Genomic DNA, 12827 nt, shown 5'->3' on the forward strand with positions numbered 1-12827 from the left:
CCCCCCCCCGGCCCCTCCCGCAGCGCTGCGCACCCGCGGACCCCCCCGGAGCTCCCAGTCCCCCCCCCTCCTCCTCGCAACCCGTCCCCCCCCCGCTGCAGCTTCAATGGCCGCCGGCTGCCGCGCGGCCCCAACGCCCCGCTCGATGCCCACCGGCCTCCCCCGCCGCCGCCGATGCTCGGGGGTCCCGGGGCCGGGAGGAAGGAGGGGGGGTTTGGGGGGGCCGCGGGGGCGCGCGCTCACCTCCTCCCCGCGCTCCCCGCAGCGACTGCAGCAGCGGCGCGCGCCGCCCCGGCGGTTGCAGAGCCCGGTGACGTCGGAGGGGGCGTGGCGCGATATGCAGATGAGAGGCTGACGTCAGCGGAGGGGCAAACGGGGAGCGCCGATTGGCAGCCGGCAGACGGGGGGCGGGGCCGAGCTGGGACACGCCCCCTGCCGGGCGCGGCGCCGGGGCTGCGGGAGCGCCCATCCTCGGCGCGGGGCGGGGGGAGCGGGGAGGGTCGAGCAGCCCCGCACCGCTGCACCTGTCACCCTTAGGGCCCCTGAGCCCATCGCTCTCGGTGACCCCGCGCCCTGAGGTGACGCCCGCTGCAGGTGGGCGGCCGCGTCCCGCCCCGGACCTCGCGTCCTCCGACGGCCCCGCTGCGGGCTGAGCGCGGATTAGGCCGCGGCAGATGGCGGGGGCTCAGCCCGCAGCCGGGGCCCGAAGGCCTCGAGACCACCCATAGGGCCCGAGTGCGGCCCCACGCCTCCATCCCCCACCTCCAGGCGCGGCCTTCCGCACCCTGGCCCGCAGCATCACCCCGGTCCCCCCTTTGGGGCTGCGGGCAGCACAAGGTCTGCGGGGAGCACCGAGCGCTGCCCCCCCCCCCCGCCACGGCCGGGGTCACGGAGCCCCCATCCGCCCCACAGAGTCCCACACCTGTGGGACGCCCACCGCCCTCAGCCCGGCCCCGGGATCTGGCTGTTTTCTCCCCTCCCAGGAGGTTTGAGGAGGGCGGCTCCTCCCCCGTGGGGCGAAAGGAGGGGGTGGCAGTGCGGGGCTGGGGGGCCGTGGGGACCCTCTGTTGCTTTGGGGTGAAGGGAGGGGTTTGCCGGGGCGGTGCTGCGGGTGGGGCCGTGTTTGCCGATCAATCACCCCCGGGAGCAATGCGGAAGAGCAGGGAGCAAGCTCCGCGCCGCGCCAAGCCGGCGATTAAATATTTACCTTCGTGGGCAGTGTTTGCCAGCGACGGAGCGACATTTCCAGGGAGGAGTTCGGCTTTGTTCGAGCGCACAGCGCTGCTCTCCGCGCTCCCCGCGGGGTCCCGGGGGCACCGAGCGCATCGCGACCCGGGCACGGTGCCCCCAGCGCCCACGAGAGGAGCAACGTCCGCTTTGGAGAGGAGTGGAGAAACAAACGAGGTTTAATATCTGCAGGGTGAAGGAAGAAACCGAACCGTCGCGGGGCCGCCCCATCGGGGCCCACGGTGCCAAACAGCAATGAGTGCAGCCAGAGCAGCTCCTGCTGTGCGCGCCCAGGTGAGGCTGATGGGATGAAGTGAGCTACAAAAGGCTTTAAAAAGTGAAGCTGTCCCCCAGTAAAAACACCTCCGACTTGTGGGCGCACAGCCAGCGTTGTGCTGCGATGCCACTGTGTGCCACCGTGACACCAAAACGCTTTCAGCCGCACCGTGCTGAGTGGGGACTGCTCTGCTGTGCCCAGGGCTGGGATGGGGCAGGAGCAGCATCCTCGAGCCCTGTTTGTGGTGATGGGGACCTTTCCCAGCAGCTGGATGCCGGGTGGAAGCAGGGGAAGGGGTGAGCCATATCCTCACTGCCATTGGGATCTGCCCGGCGGCCACATGGGGACGTCCTCTGGGGCTGCGTGTGCCAGTCCCAGCAGCGCCCACGACCCTCTCTGGGGCAGTGCTCAGTCCCACATCCCCACAGCAGCGATGGAACCCTCTGGCCGGGCCGCTACGTGCCCAGGGGCAGGAATGTGACATTGCCCTCTGTGTCCAGGCACAGCTCCCCGCCGCTCTGGGGATCCGGCGCTGTGCACCCACCACCAGCCCCGTCCTTTGGCAGTGTCCCCTCCGGCACTCTCCTGTTGTCCACCTCCCTGTCCCCGGAGCCAGGTGACAAACGCTCTGTGTCAGCTGACTCCGAATCATCCGTAGCCGACGTCTTGGAGCCGCTGTTGTCCTCCTCCAAAGGGCTCTCGGGCCCCTCCGCTTCTGTGTCCGACTCTCCCTCCTCCTCTTCCAGTGTCATCTCAAACTGGGACTTGCCGGGGTCAGCGGGGGGAACTTCGGATCCCACCTCTGGCGGTGGGGAGGGGCTGTGTGGGATCATGCTCTGGTACCACTCCCGGTTGTCCTCCAGCGTGTCCAGGATCTCCTGGGCGTCAGGGTGCACCAGGTCGGCCCAGGTCTCCCACAGCGGGTGGGCGATGAAGTCGATGAATCCCACCTGTGGGAAGGGAGAGCTCAGCCCCCCGCGGTGCCCCTCAGCCCCGACCCCACGCCGTGCCCCCAACCTGGGACTTTTCCACGGAGGCGGTGTGCTTGTCACACATGGGGCTGATCTCCATCCCCTTCTCTCGCTCCCGGTCACCCTGGTGGAAGAACTCGGCCATGATGCGGTCGGTCCACTGCCGGTACAGCTCCAGCGGTTTGGTGGGGTTGCTGAGGTCGGCGCAGTGCACCATGTTCTGCAGGACCTGCAGGGCACCGCGCTGCTCAGCCAACAGCCCTCATCCCCAGGTCTGCCACCTCAATCCAGTGCCATGGGCTGAGCAACGCTCCTGCCACGTCCCCATGCCCACCTGGATCCGGTCAGAGTAGTTGTCCAGCAGCAGCACCCCCAGGCTGGTCACCTTCTTGGTCTCCACCATGGTCTTCAGGTCCGCCAGCAGGTTCATGTGCTTGGACATGTCAGTGGCCAGCACCTGGGCAGGGCATGCAGGGCAGGGTGCTCAGCCCGACCACAGCGCCCCACAGCCCCGCACCCCACAGCGCCGCGCACCATATCGATGGCCATCTTGCGGAGCGACTGCCTCTGCTTCTTGCTCAGGTTCTGGAAGATGTCGCAGTTCTCCTCCTGCAGCAGCTTGAAGCCCACAGCCAGGTGGTGATTCTCCAGTACCGAAGCATCGTTGTACATCAGCGCCAGCTCCGAGTCTGCGGGATGATGGCGCTGGTCGCATCGCGGTGACCCCACGCATGCAGCCCTGCCGCCCCGCTCCCCCCGGCTCACTGGTGTTGATGAGGAACTGATTGGAGACGCCGGGGTGGTCAACGTCGTGGATGGCGCTGGCGAAGATGGCGGCCATGATCTCCAGGTCGGTGAAGACGGCCTGGGAAGGGCGGCACAGGCGGTCACAGCCACGATGGATGCGTTTGGTGGCACCGAGGGAGCGGGGCTCACCTCCAGCGCCGGCGTGGAGAGCAGCACGTGGGTGGACTGCGCCACGTCGGCGGCGTGGATGCTGTTGTGGTACGCCACGTCGGCGCGGTAATGATCCTCCAGCGTCAGCATGTAGGTGAGGAAAGTGTCGGCGGGGATGCGGAACGTCTTCATCAGGTCACGCTCCTGCAGGAGGACCGGGCTGGGGTCATCCGAACAGTGAGGAGGGGGCAGCCCCCCCCCGGTGCTCACCTGGAAGATACTGTACATGAGGACCGTCAGCGGGCGGTTCCCTGAGTACTCGGCCACTTTGAAGATGTCGAGACCCCACTTGTTGGTGTCCTGCAGCTCCTGGGGACCGAGGGACGGGGTTCTGCGAGAGCCGGGACCCCGACGGGGGATGGACCCACGCTGGGCGGGGGCTCACCTTGGCCAGCAGCCCCTCCTGCTCCGTGCGCACCCCGAAGCGCGGGATGGCAGCAAGGCAGGGGCCGTGAGCCGGCCTCCTCACACCGCTGATCTGCGACATCGGCCGCTTCCTGCGCTCCCGCTCCTTCTCCTTGGGCAGCGCTGGAGGGATCTCCACCTCGTGCTGCTTGTCTGCGCGCCCGCGGCAGTGAGGGGGAGCACAGCCCCCCCGATGGCTGACGTCAGCCGGCACGGAGAGCACCGCGACGCCATGGCAACCGGGGGCCGCCGGGGGGCTGCCGGGAGCTCCCCCCACCCACCCACCCACCGTAGGGCTGTCCCCTGGGATCCCCCGTGCAGGGACAGCCCTGCGCCAGCTGCCAACCCACGCACCAGCACAGAGCAGCATCCACCAGCACGCCCCAGTTTGCACTGATGTTCATAGCCAGGACTGAGGCTGTGACACCCCCCAAAGCCGGGGCAGCTCCCAGAAAAGCCCCGATGCACTCCCCCAGACTTGTAAAATGTGAAAGAGTGGGGCTCAGCACTGCAGTGATGTGTGCCCAGCTCTGCGCAGCTGCTGCAGGCCCTGAGCTGCAGAGGGGTGCGGAGGCCCTGCCTGCCAGGAACTCACCCAGGAAGGTGCTGGAGATGTACTCGGACACCTGGTTCCCCGAGCGGCCGCTCTCCGAGAGGTGTGAGAGCTCCCGGCTCAGCATCCGCTTAAACTGCAGGTGGCAGCGGACAGGGATGAGCAGTGTGTGGGGCAGCCCCTATGCCCCCATGGCAGGGCAAGCACCCCCAGGGCGGCGGTCCTCACCTTGTTGGAAGCCATCTCGCTGACCGAGTGCCGCGTCTGCAGCGTCTCCAGCTGCTCCAGGCACCAGTCCAGCTCCTCCAGGGTCTCCAGCGACAGCTTCTGCTGAGCATCCTCTGCTGCAGGGCAGCACGGCGTCACAGCCGGGCACGGGGACACGGGTGGAGGCCCAACCCCGCCATCCCCACCAAGGGATGCCCACATCCCCATGGGGCTGTGATGGGATGGCGCTGGGGAGCGGTGCTGAGCGGGCGCTGCGGCCAGGCGCGCCGTCCCCAGTGCACAGCATGGTGTCACACCGTCCCCACGCCTCGCCCCGAGGTGACGCCCGGCCCGGGGCTCCCACAGGGCTCCATGCACAGCCCGGGGATTTATTAATGGAAGGTCTGACGTCAGCGGGAGCCGTTCCACCTCCACCGCTGTGTGAAGAGCGGATGGAGCCGCCGAAAACCCGACATGGATCCCAAAGGGCAAAGCCATCGCTGCACCCCACGGGTGAGGGAACACCGCACCCCCATTGCGGGACAGCGACCTGCCCCCTCCCCCCCGGGCCCCTGTTTGTCCCCATTGGGGCACTCACCGGACAGGCCGGCCCTGCTGGCGGAGGGGAGGCTGCTGCTCGACGCCCGCCTGCAGAACGCGCAGAGCTGAGCACCACGCCGTGCCCCCCAGCCCAGCCCAAACCCCCCCAGCTCCCCCACTCACTTGGTGCCCACGCGCTCCTGGAGGTGCAGCAGCACCATCATGTTGGTGCGCACGGTGCGCAGGCTGGCCAGGACCTGGGGGGTGTGAGAGGGGCTGGGGATGGGCTGCGCGCCGCCGGCCCTCCCCACAGCGCTGCGCACGGGGGGACGCGGGGACGTTTCCCCTCTTTTCGCACCTGGGCGAAGGGTGTGACGATCATGTCTTCCCCGTGCCTGCGGGGAGCAAAGATGGGTGAGGAGGGGGGCGAGGGGCGGGGGGAGGGCGGGACGGAGGGTCGGGGCTGACTTACAGGTCGCTGGCGGTGGAGGAGTTGCGGGACATGGCCTTGGGGGACAGGTCGTAGTCGCTGTCGGAGCGGTAGAGGAAGGACTCGCGGCGCTGGCCGTGGCTGAAGGCGCCCTGCAGCACCAGCCCTGCGCCCGGGCTGCACTGCGGCTCCAGCGGGCCCCTTCCCGGGGGGCCATTCTCCAGGTCAAAGCTGCAGGGATAGGGGACGGGGCTGGCATCGGCGGGGGCACCGGGAGCATTGGGGACACCGCTGCTGTCCCCGCTCGCAGCCAGGGCGAGGCCGGGACCCGTCCCGCTGCTGGAGGTGAGCCGCCCCGTGTCACCGTCATCCCTCGTCCCAACGTCCCCGGCGCCGCGGTCCGCCGCGAGTCCTCGAAAGTCTCCATCAGCCGTAGCCCAAAGCGCCAAGTCCCACAGGGGACCCGTCCAGGGCACGGAGCCAGGGGACATCGAAGGACAGAAACCACGGGGGAAGCCAAGCGCCGGGCCCTGGGGACGCGGTGGGGCGGTGCCATCCGAAGCCGCGCAGCCCACGGGGGACGAGAGGCACGGGGACGGGGATGGTGGCCCCGCGCTGTCCCCGTGGCAGCCGCCGCCCCGCTGCCCCCGGGTCATGGGAACGGCTGAGCACGGGGACACAGCGAGGGCCACCAGCATCCGTCCCCTCCCAGTGCCACAATGGGGACGGGGATGAGCCGCCCCAGGGAAGGACTGGAGCCGTGCTTCCCCGTCCCTCCTCCCTCCCCCCCACCCCGGACCTACCCGATGCAGGAGTGCCTCCGGGACGGGCAGCGGCCGCCTGGCTGCATCCCCGGCCCCGCTGTCAGCCTCTGCCCCGCGTCCCCGATGGTACGGGGACACAAAGCCGCATTGTGGCTCCTCCTGCCCTGCGGCTCAATTGGGGGTTTGTTCCCCCTCCGGTGCAGCTCAGCCACCCCGGGGACGGCCCCGACCCGGGCACGGTGTCACCAAGACGCGGAGCAGACACACACATACCCGCCACAATGGCTGCGGGGCACACCGGGGTGGGGGCAGTGTGGTCGAGGAGGGGGGGACGCAGCCGGGACAGCGGCTCTGGTGCCGAATTCAGAAATACTTTCCATGCAGTGCGGTGTCAGGCAGCGGGGGGGGGGGCGGGGGGCCGCTAAAAATAGGTGCTGTTACCATTGGAGAGGACACTGCTGCTCCCTGCAGTGCCCGGCCCCCCCAGGGTGGGAGTCAGCGCCTCCTGCCCCTCCGCCGTGCCTGCCGTGCCCCCACTGTGGGCAGCCGACCCACAGACGGAGCCCAGCAGCCCCCCCCGCCATGAGCACACCCGTCCTCGGCCACCGCTGCCCCCCGCCCAGCTCAGCCCCGCCGCCACAGAGGCCCCGCTCAGCCCCACATCCCCACCGATGGTGACACACCACAGCACCGAGGGCGTCCACGCTGTGTCCCCATTTCTCACTGCCCCACTGCCACCCCTACGCGCTGGGAACCCCTCTCGGACCCCCCCCTTACCCGAGGGGATGCGCCACGGTGAAGCGGCGCTGCAGGCGGATGCTCTGGTTCACCCTCAGCCTCCTGAACAGCACGGGGGAGTTCCGGGGGGAGCCCCGCGGGGACCCCACCGGCGACGACACCCCCGGGGACGGCAGCATGGCCCCAATCGGGGCACCGAAGCGCAGCGCTGGGGGTCCGGACCCAAGGGGATGCGAGCGGTGCGGAGCAGGAAATGCGCGGCCGTTCCCCCCCGCAGCCCCGGGAAACTTTCCATCCCCTCCCGCCCGCGCCTGAGAAATTAAACAACTGTCTGCTTCGCCCCCCCCTCCCCCCCCGGCGCCCCGACGGCTCCTGCGGCCCCACGTGAGCACGGCCTGCAGACACGTGGCCCTGTGCCGCCCGCTGCCCTCCTGTCCCCGAGGTGGCAGCTGTGCCCGTCGGGTGAGGATGCTGTGCTGGGACGTGAGCAGCGCCACGCTGAGCGCCGTGTGAGCCGGGCACACGGTGGGGACACACCGCAGTGCCACCCAGGGACGGATGAAGCGGCCGTGCCAGGATGTCACCGAGGGACACAGCATGGCCGTGCTGCAGTGTGACCGAGGGACACAGCTGAGCCCAGAGCATCCGGACACACGGTGTGGACAGGCCACAGTGCCACCAAGGGACGAGCCTGGAGCATCCCGGATACACGCTGTGCTCATGGTATGGTGTCACCTAGGGACAAGGCCGAGCCCAGAGCACCCCGCGTACGACTGCAATCATGCCACAGTGTCACCAAGAGGCCCACGAGAGCCAACCTCGTCCCCCCCACACTCCTCCTCACTGCCCAGTGTGGGGACACAGAGCCGGTTGGGACCCCCAGGGACGCGCATGGCCCTGTCCTGGCCGTGGGAGCCGGGTGCCCCCTGACCCGGTGACGCAGCGGTACCTGCTGTCTGCGGCGAGGGCCAAAATATCCCGGGGGTGGCGGGGAGCCAGGAAGGGCCCCCCCGGCACGGCGGCACCCGCGGGACCCCCGGAGGCACCAGGGGAGCCGTGCAGAGGAGGGGACCCGCTGGGTGAGAGCATGGGGACATCGGGGGGGGTGTCGCGACAGCCTGGCACGGGGTGCGGGGGGGGGATTGGGACAGCGGGGTGGGGACAGAGCTGTCCCCGCCTGGCAGCCGGGAGCCCATGGGACAGCAGGGCTGGGCCGGACCGCGGGACAGCCAGTCCTCGGCTCCGGGACGGCACTGCCCGGCCCCCCCCCCGGGCAGGGACACGTGTCCGTGTGCGGGGGGGGGGGGACAGCGGGTGACACCGGAGCCGGGGTCGGGCCGGAGGGGGACGGCCCCGGGGGAGGGGGACGGGAACGGCCCCAAAATAACGGCGCGGCGGTGCCAGGGGAGGCAGCGAGGTCACCTCCGGGCCCGGGACGCGGGGACGGGACGGCGCTGCCCACCTCCCCGACCCCCCCCTCGGGGCCGCTGTCCGTTCCCCGGTGCTGAAACCGGTTCCGTTACCCCCCCGTAACCTTGGTACCCCCCCTGTCCGCCCCGGTGCTGAGCAGAACCCTCCGCTTCCCCCCCTGCCCCGCGGAGCACTGAGTTCCGGGCGGCCCGGACCGGCGCCGGCTTCCGGGGGGGGATCCGCCTCGTCGCCGCTGCTGGGGCCGCTCTCCTCGATGGTGAACACCACGCGGGAGCCCTCGGGCTCGGAGGCCCCCCGGCAGCCGAGCGGAGGCAGCAGAGGAGTCCCGGAGAAGCGGCGGCGGATGGCGCCCGGCAGGGATCCCGGCCCCGGTCCCGACGGCACGGCCTCGGCGACGTCGCGGCAGCGCTGTGGGGGACACGGGACAGCGGGCGGGAGGCGGTGAGGAGCCCGAGGTGCAGAGCCCCGGTGTCTTCGCCCCCTCAAGGGGCCCCGAAATGCAGGGAGGACAGCGGGGGATGTCCCGGTCCCGGCAGCTCCGTGAGTTCCTCCTCTCCCCCCCCTCTCCCCCCCGAGATCCCGCTGGAAAATCCCCCGGAGCCGGCGCGCAATTACGCAGGGGCGAATAATAATTAACAGCCCATTAGGGGGATAATTAACTCCGAGCGCCATCAGCACGTTAATTGCTGCCCGGAGGCGCCGTGCTGGGACGTTCCCACCGGGGATCCCCCTCAGGCGCCCCGGTACACCCCCGGTATCCCCCAGGCGCACCCCTGGTGCCCCCCAAGTGCTCCCCCCCGGTGCCCGGTCTCGGTGCGGTCTCACCTCCGCGCTCAGGAAGGGCAGCGCTGTGCGGCTCCGTCGCATCGTGGCTGCGGGGGGTGGGGGTGAGCGGGGGCTCCGCGTCACCCCTCGGTGGGGCGGGGGGAGCGGAGGGGCCGTTTACATTCCCATTCTATCGCGATGGACGGGGCTCAGCGCGGCGTCTCGGGGCTCAGAGAAGCGCCGGACCCCGCCCCCCGTGCCGCCCCAGAGCCCCCCGACATCGGCTCACCGCTATCCCCAAGGGACATCCGAGGGACGGGGACCCGAAGCCACGGGGATGGCCGCGCGCCCCATCCCAGAGCACCACCAGGCCCCAAATCCTCGCCCCCAAATCTCCAGAAGAGAGGAGCAGCCCCGGCATCTCCCCAGGTGCCACCGACGCGCCCCTCCCCCTTGCCCAGTGCTGAGCCTCCCCACCCCCATCCCCGTTTCCACGTCGGGGGTGGCCGCCCCACATCAACCCCAGCCCCACACCCGCCCCCATTACCGGATCGTGCCGCAGCCTCGGCCGAGTGCAGCCGAGCAGAAGGAAGGCGATGTGCGTGCCTGCCCGCTCGCGCCCTCCCTCCAGCCCACCCCGCTCGGGGGGGGGCACCGTGCATCCCCCCCCCCTCCGCCCCGCGCTCCTCCTCCATCTGCGCCCCGGGACCTCCATCCCAACCCCGACCCCCTCCCCGAGGATTTGACACCCACGGGGGTGCAGCTCAGATGGGAAACCAAAGCCGGGGCTGCAGCATCTTTATTCGGCACAGCGGGGTCACCTGGGGGGGTGACGGGCAAAGGAGGATTCCTCTGACACTTTGCCCTAAGGAAGGAGAGAGATGGGGTGAGAGATGGAACCCCTGCGGCCCCCCGCCGCCCCCCGGCCCCCCACGCACCATGGGCACCTCATCCAGCCTCTGGAAGTGGGGCTTCCTGCAGCGGCACAGCCGCACCAGCAGCATGGCCACGGCCCCGACCAGCACAGCCACAAAGAGGCAGATGATCACCACCACTCCGGGGTTGGATTTGGAGGAGGGCTGTGCTGTGGGGTGAGATGGGCACCCTGTCACACAGCTGTGCCCACCTGGGTGCCTGTGTCACATCCCACCTACCGCCAGCCCACAGCGCCGTGGAATAAAGGGGGAGCACAAAATACCTCACCGAAGTGGATGGGGAGAGATTTTGGGTGGTCTAAGGGGACAGAAGCCTCCTCCCTATGGGATCTGCACCCCCTGCAAGCACAGCCCCCAAACCAGGAGAATTCGGGGACTCCCATGGGGACAGGAATACACAGCAGCACCCAACGGCACCTGAGCACATCAAGTCCCTGTGCACAGCATGGGAAGGGACAGCAGCCCTGTGCAGCTCCCCCCCCCCCCCCAAATCCCACCCCATGGAGCTCACCCAGGCTGCCAGTCCCGAGCAGCTGCGCAGTGCTGGAGCTGAGAGCGGAGGAAGTGCCAGGAGCGGGGCTGGCGGTGGGCACAGCAGAGCTGGGAGGGGAGGTGGGCTGCCCAGGAGAGGACGGGGCCAGCGCTGTGCCTGGGGACCATGTGTGGTTGGGCACTGAGGTCAGCTTGGATGGGGCTGATGTGGTGGGGGCGTTGGATGGGGCTGTGGTCGTCAGAGCTGAGCCCGGTGTCACGGGCAGAGATGATGACCCTGCAGGGCTGGAGGGAGGTTCAGCTGCTGAAGTGCTTGGGGTCGCAGCTGAAGGTGCTGTTGCAGTGGTGTGCGGTGGAGATGGAGAGGCTGCTCTCTCTTTGCTGGGAGTTGTGTCCTGGGGCAACGTCTGTGGTTCAGCTGCCCCTGAGCTGGGTGAAGGCTCCTCACGTGTCCACGTGGTGACACCTACGGATGAGCTGGGCTGGGGCCGTGGTGTTGTTGATTCCTGGCCATGGACTGTCCCTAAGGAGAGAGCGGAGCAGCAGGGATGGGGCAGAGCCCCGGGGGGGCCGCAGCTCCTCCCCAATTCATTCTCCGGGTGCTTTTGCCATTGCACCGAGGGCACGATGCCCCTCCCAACCCCGAATGCAGCTCTCAGAAGGGCAGGAGGCTCCGAAGCAGCTGCAGCATTTGGCTCAGCACTGCTGGGGACGACGAGAGCAGCACTGCGGTGACGTTGCGCCCCAGCCCTGGGGACGTGCCATGCCACACCGCGCTGGCCCGGGCCGCGCACACCCTCGTTGGCAGCGCAGGGCTGTGCCAGAGGTGCTCTTATCGCCCCGTTCCTATTTGCACAACAGGAGGAGCAGCTCCGGCCCTGCCCAGGGGGCACCACGCGGACAGAGCGAGACCCGGGGGTGGCCCCACCGAGGGGTCCCCGATGGCCCCCCATGACCGCGAGCACCACTCGACGGGGGCTCCGCTGATCCCCGGGATGGGCAGCGGGGGGGACGCGGCCACCAGCCCAGTACCAGCGGTGTGCAGCCCCATGCCCCGACTGAGGGCTCGGCCCTGGACCCCCCCCGCTGTCCCGGAGCACCACGCACCGTCACACCGCGGCAGAGCCAGCCCCCTCGGGGCCGCAGCCACGCCAGCGCCCACCCGGAGCTGCCCGGTGTCCTCCCCCCCCCGTTACCTGCCGCCAGCAGGGGCGCCCACCCCCCCCCGCAGCCCCGCCCTGCCCCCCCCCCCCCGGCCCCGCTGTCCCTCCCGGTGCTGCCGATGCCGCTCTGTGTTTCGGCCGCCGCCGCCGCCGCCTTTATCTGCCCCGGGGGGGGGAACAGCGGCGCCCCCTGCCGGCCTCGGGCGGCGATGCAGCACCGGGAGGGGCAATTCTCCCCCCTCCCCCCACCTTCGTGCCTCCGTTTCCCCCCCGCAGCGTGAGGGCACCGCAGGTGCAGCGGGACACGGGGCGGGGACGTGGGGATATGGGGATATTTTGGGGACCTGGAGACAAGGGGACATGGGGATAAGGGGACTTGGGGGCGGGGGAAGGACCTGTGGGCACGAGGGCATAGGGATGTGGGGACGGAAGGAAGCGGGGATGTGGGAACACGAACACGTGGAAACACGGGAACTTGGGGAGACGGGAATTTGGGCATGAGGATGTGGGGAGATGTGAACACGGGAGCGCGGAGGATGTGGGGACGGGAGGATGCGGTGGGGACACGAGGCACGGGGATGGAGGATGCGGGGACGCGGGGCTCACCGTGCCCGCTGCAGACCTCCGCCACCCCCGGCACAGCCAGAGCGCCGGGCTCCCCGCCAACCCCCGGGGGCCGGGACGTTCCGTATCGGCACAGCCCGGCCCGGCACAGCCCGCACCGGAGCTGGAACGGTTCCCCACCCCGCCCTGTGCCACAACGGTGGCCTCGCAGCTCCAAATGCTCTCCGGGAAGAGCTTCATTCCGGGGAAACCGAGGCACGAGGTGCGGGTGCCGGGGAGGAGGAAAAGTCCCGGGGGCGGATGCGGGGCTGCTGGGCACGGAGCAGCAGGAAGCGGGGAGGGGGAAGGAAGCTCACCCCAAGAGTGCCGAGAAGGATCCCGCCCCGTGACCCCTCCCGTCGGGGGGGG

At 69.9% G+C, this 12827-nt stretch overlaps 3 protein-coding genes across 7 annotated transcripts in view; all 3 read right to left on the reverse strand.

Moving 5' to 3' along the window:
- LOC122191554 (ras-related protein Rab-3A-like) overlaps window positions 1–1343 on the reverse strand; it is a 2359-nt gene extending 1016 nt beyond the window's left edge. The window contains exons 1-2 of one of the 2 annotated variants that reach the window (XM_042891845.1): window positions 1208–1343; window positions 244–351 (exon numbers count right to left, since the gene is read on the reverse strand). In XM_042891845.1, the coding sequence (XP_042747779.1) occupies window positions 244–351; window positions 1208–1243 (144 nt within the window). In that variant the 5' untranslated portion in view covers window positions 1244–1343. The remainder of the gene's footprint in view (window positions 1–243; window positions 352–1207) is intronic. The other variant, XM_042891846.1, reaches the window with a different exon arrangement.
- Window positions 1344–1388: 45 nt separating this feature from the next.
- On the reverse strand, window positions 1389–8195 carry LOC122191553 (cAMP-specific 3',5'-cyclic phosphodiesterase 4C-like). 4 transcript variants are annotated; one of them, XM_042891843.1, is made up of 15 exons: window positions 8019–8195; window positions 5610–5798; window positions 5496–5532; window positions 5321–5394; window positions 5196–5245; window positions 4619–4734; window positions 4433–4526; window positions 3818–3990; window positions 3643–3741; window positions 3412–3576; window positions 3241–3340; window positions 3010–3164; window positions 2810–2932; window positions 2522–2704; window positions 1389–2454 (listed from the first exon to the last, which is right to left on the reverse strand). In XM_042891843.1, the coding sequence occupies exons 1-15, from the start codon at window positions 8156–8158 to the stop codon at window positions 1960–1962; spliced, it is 2193 nt and encodes a 730-aa protein (XP_042747777.1). In that variant the 5' UTR covers window positions 8159–8195; the 3' UTR covers window positions 1389–1959. The 4 variants fall into 4 exon arrangements, with proteins under 4 accessions (XP_042747777.1, XP_042747776.1, XP_042747778.1 ...); XM_042891842.1 differs by lacking the exon at window positions 8019–8195 and adding an exon at window positions 7109–7334; XM_042891844.1 differs by lacking the exon at window positions 8019–8195 and adding an exon at window positions 6371–6746.
- A 1851-nt stretch (window positions 8196–10046) lies between these two features.
- On the reverse strand, window positions 10047–12659 carry LOC122191555 (putative protein TPRXL). Its single transcript, XM_042891847.1, has 5 exons — window positions 12462–12659; window positions 11889–12015; window positions 10712–11215; window positions 10204–10349; window positions 10047–10130 (listed from the first exon to the last, which is right to left on the reverse strand). The coding sequence occupies exons 1-5, from the start codon at window positions 12657–12659 to the stop codon at window positions 10083–10085; spliced, it is 1023 nt and encodes a 340-aa protein (XP_042747781.1). The 3' UTR covers window positions 10047–10082.
- Between the last annotated feature and the right edge of the window lie 168 nt (window positions 12660–12827).

Source organism: Lagopus leucura, unplaced genomic scaffold (genome assembly GCF_019238085.1).
Source record: "Lagopus leucura isolate 7727_CA_CO unplaced genomic scaffold, USGS_WTPT01 59947-0_obj-0_obj, whole genome shotgun sequence".
NCBI classification, from domain to species: Eukaryota; Metazoa; Chordata; class Aves; order Galliformes; family Phasianidae; genus Lagopus; species Lagopus leucura.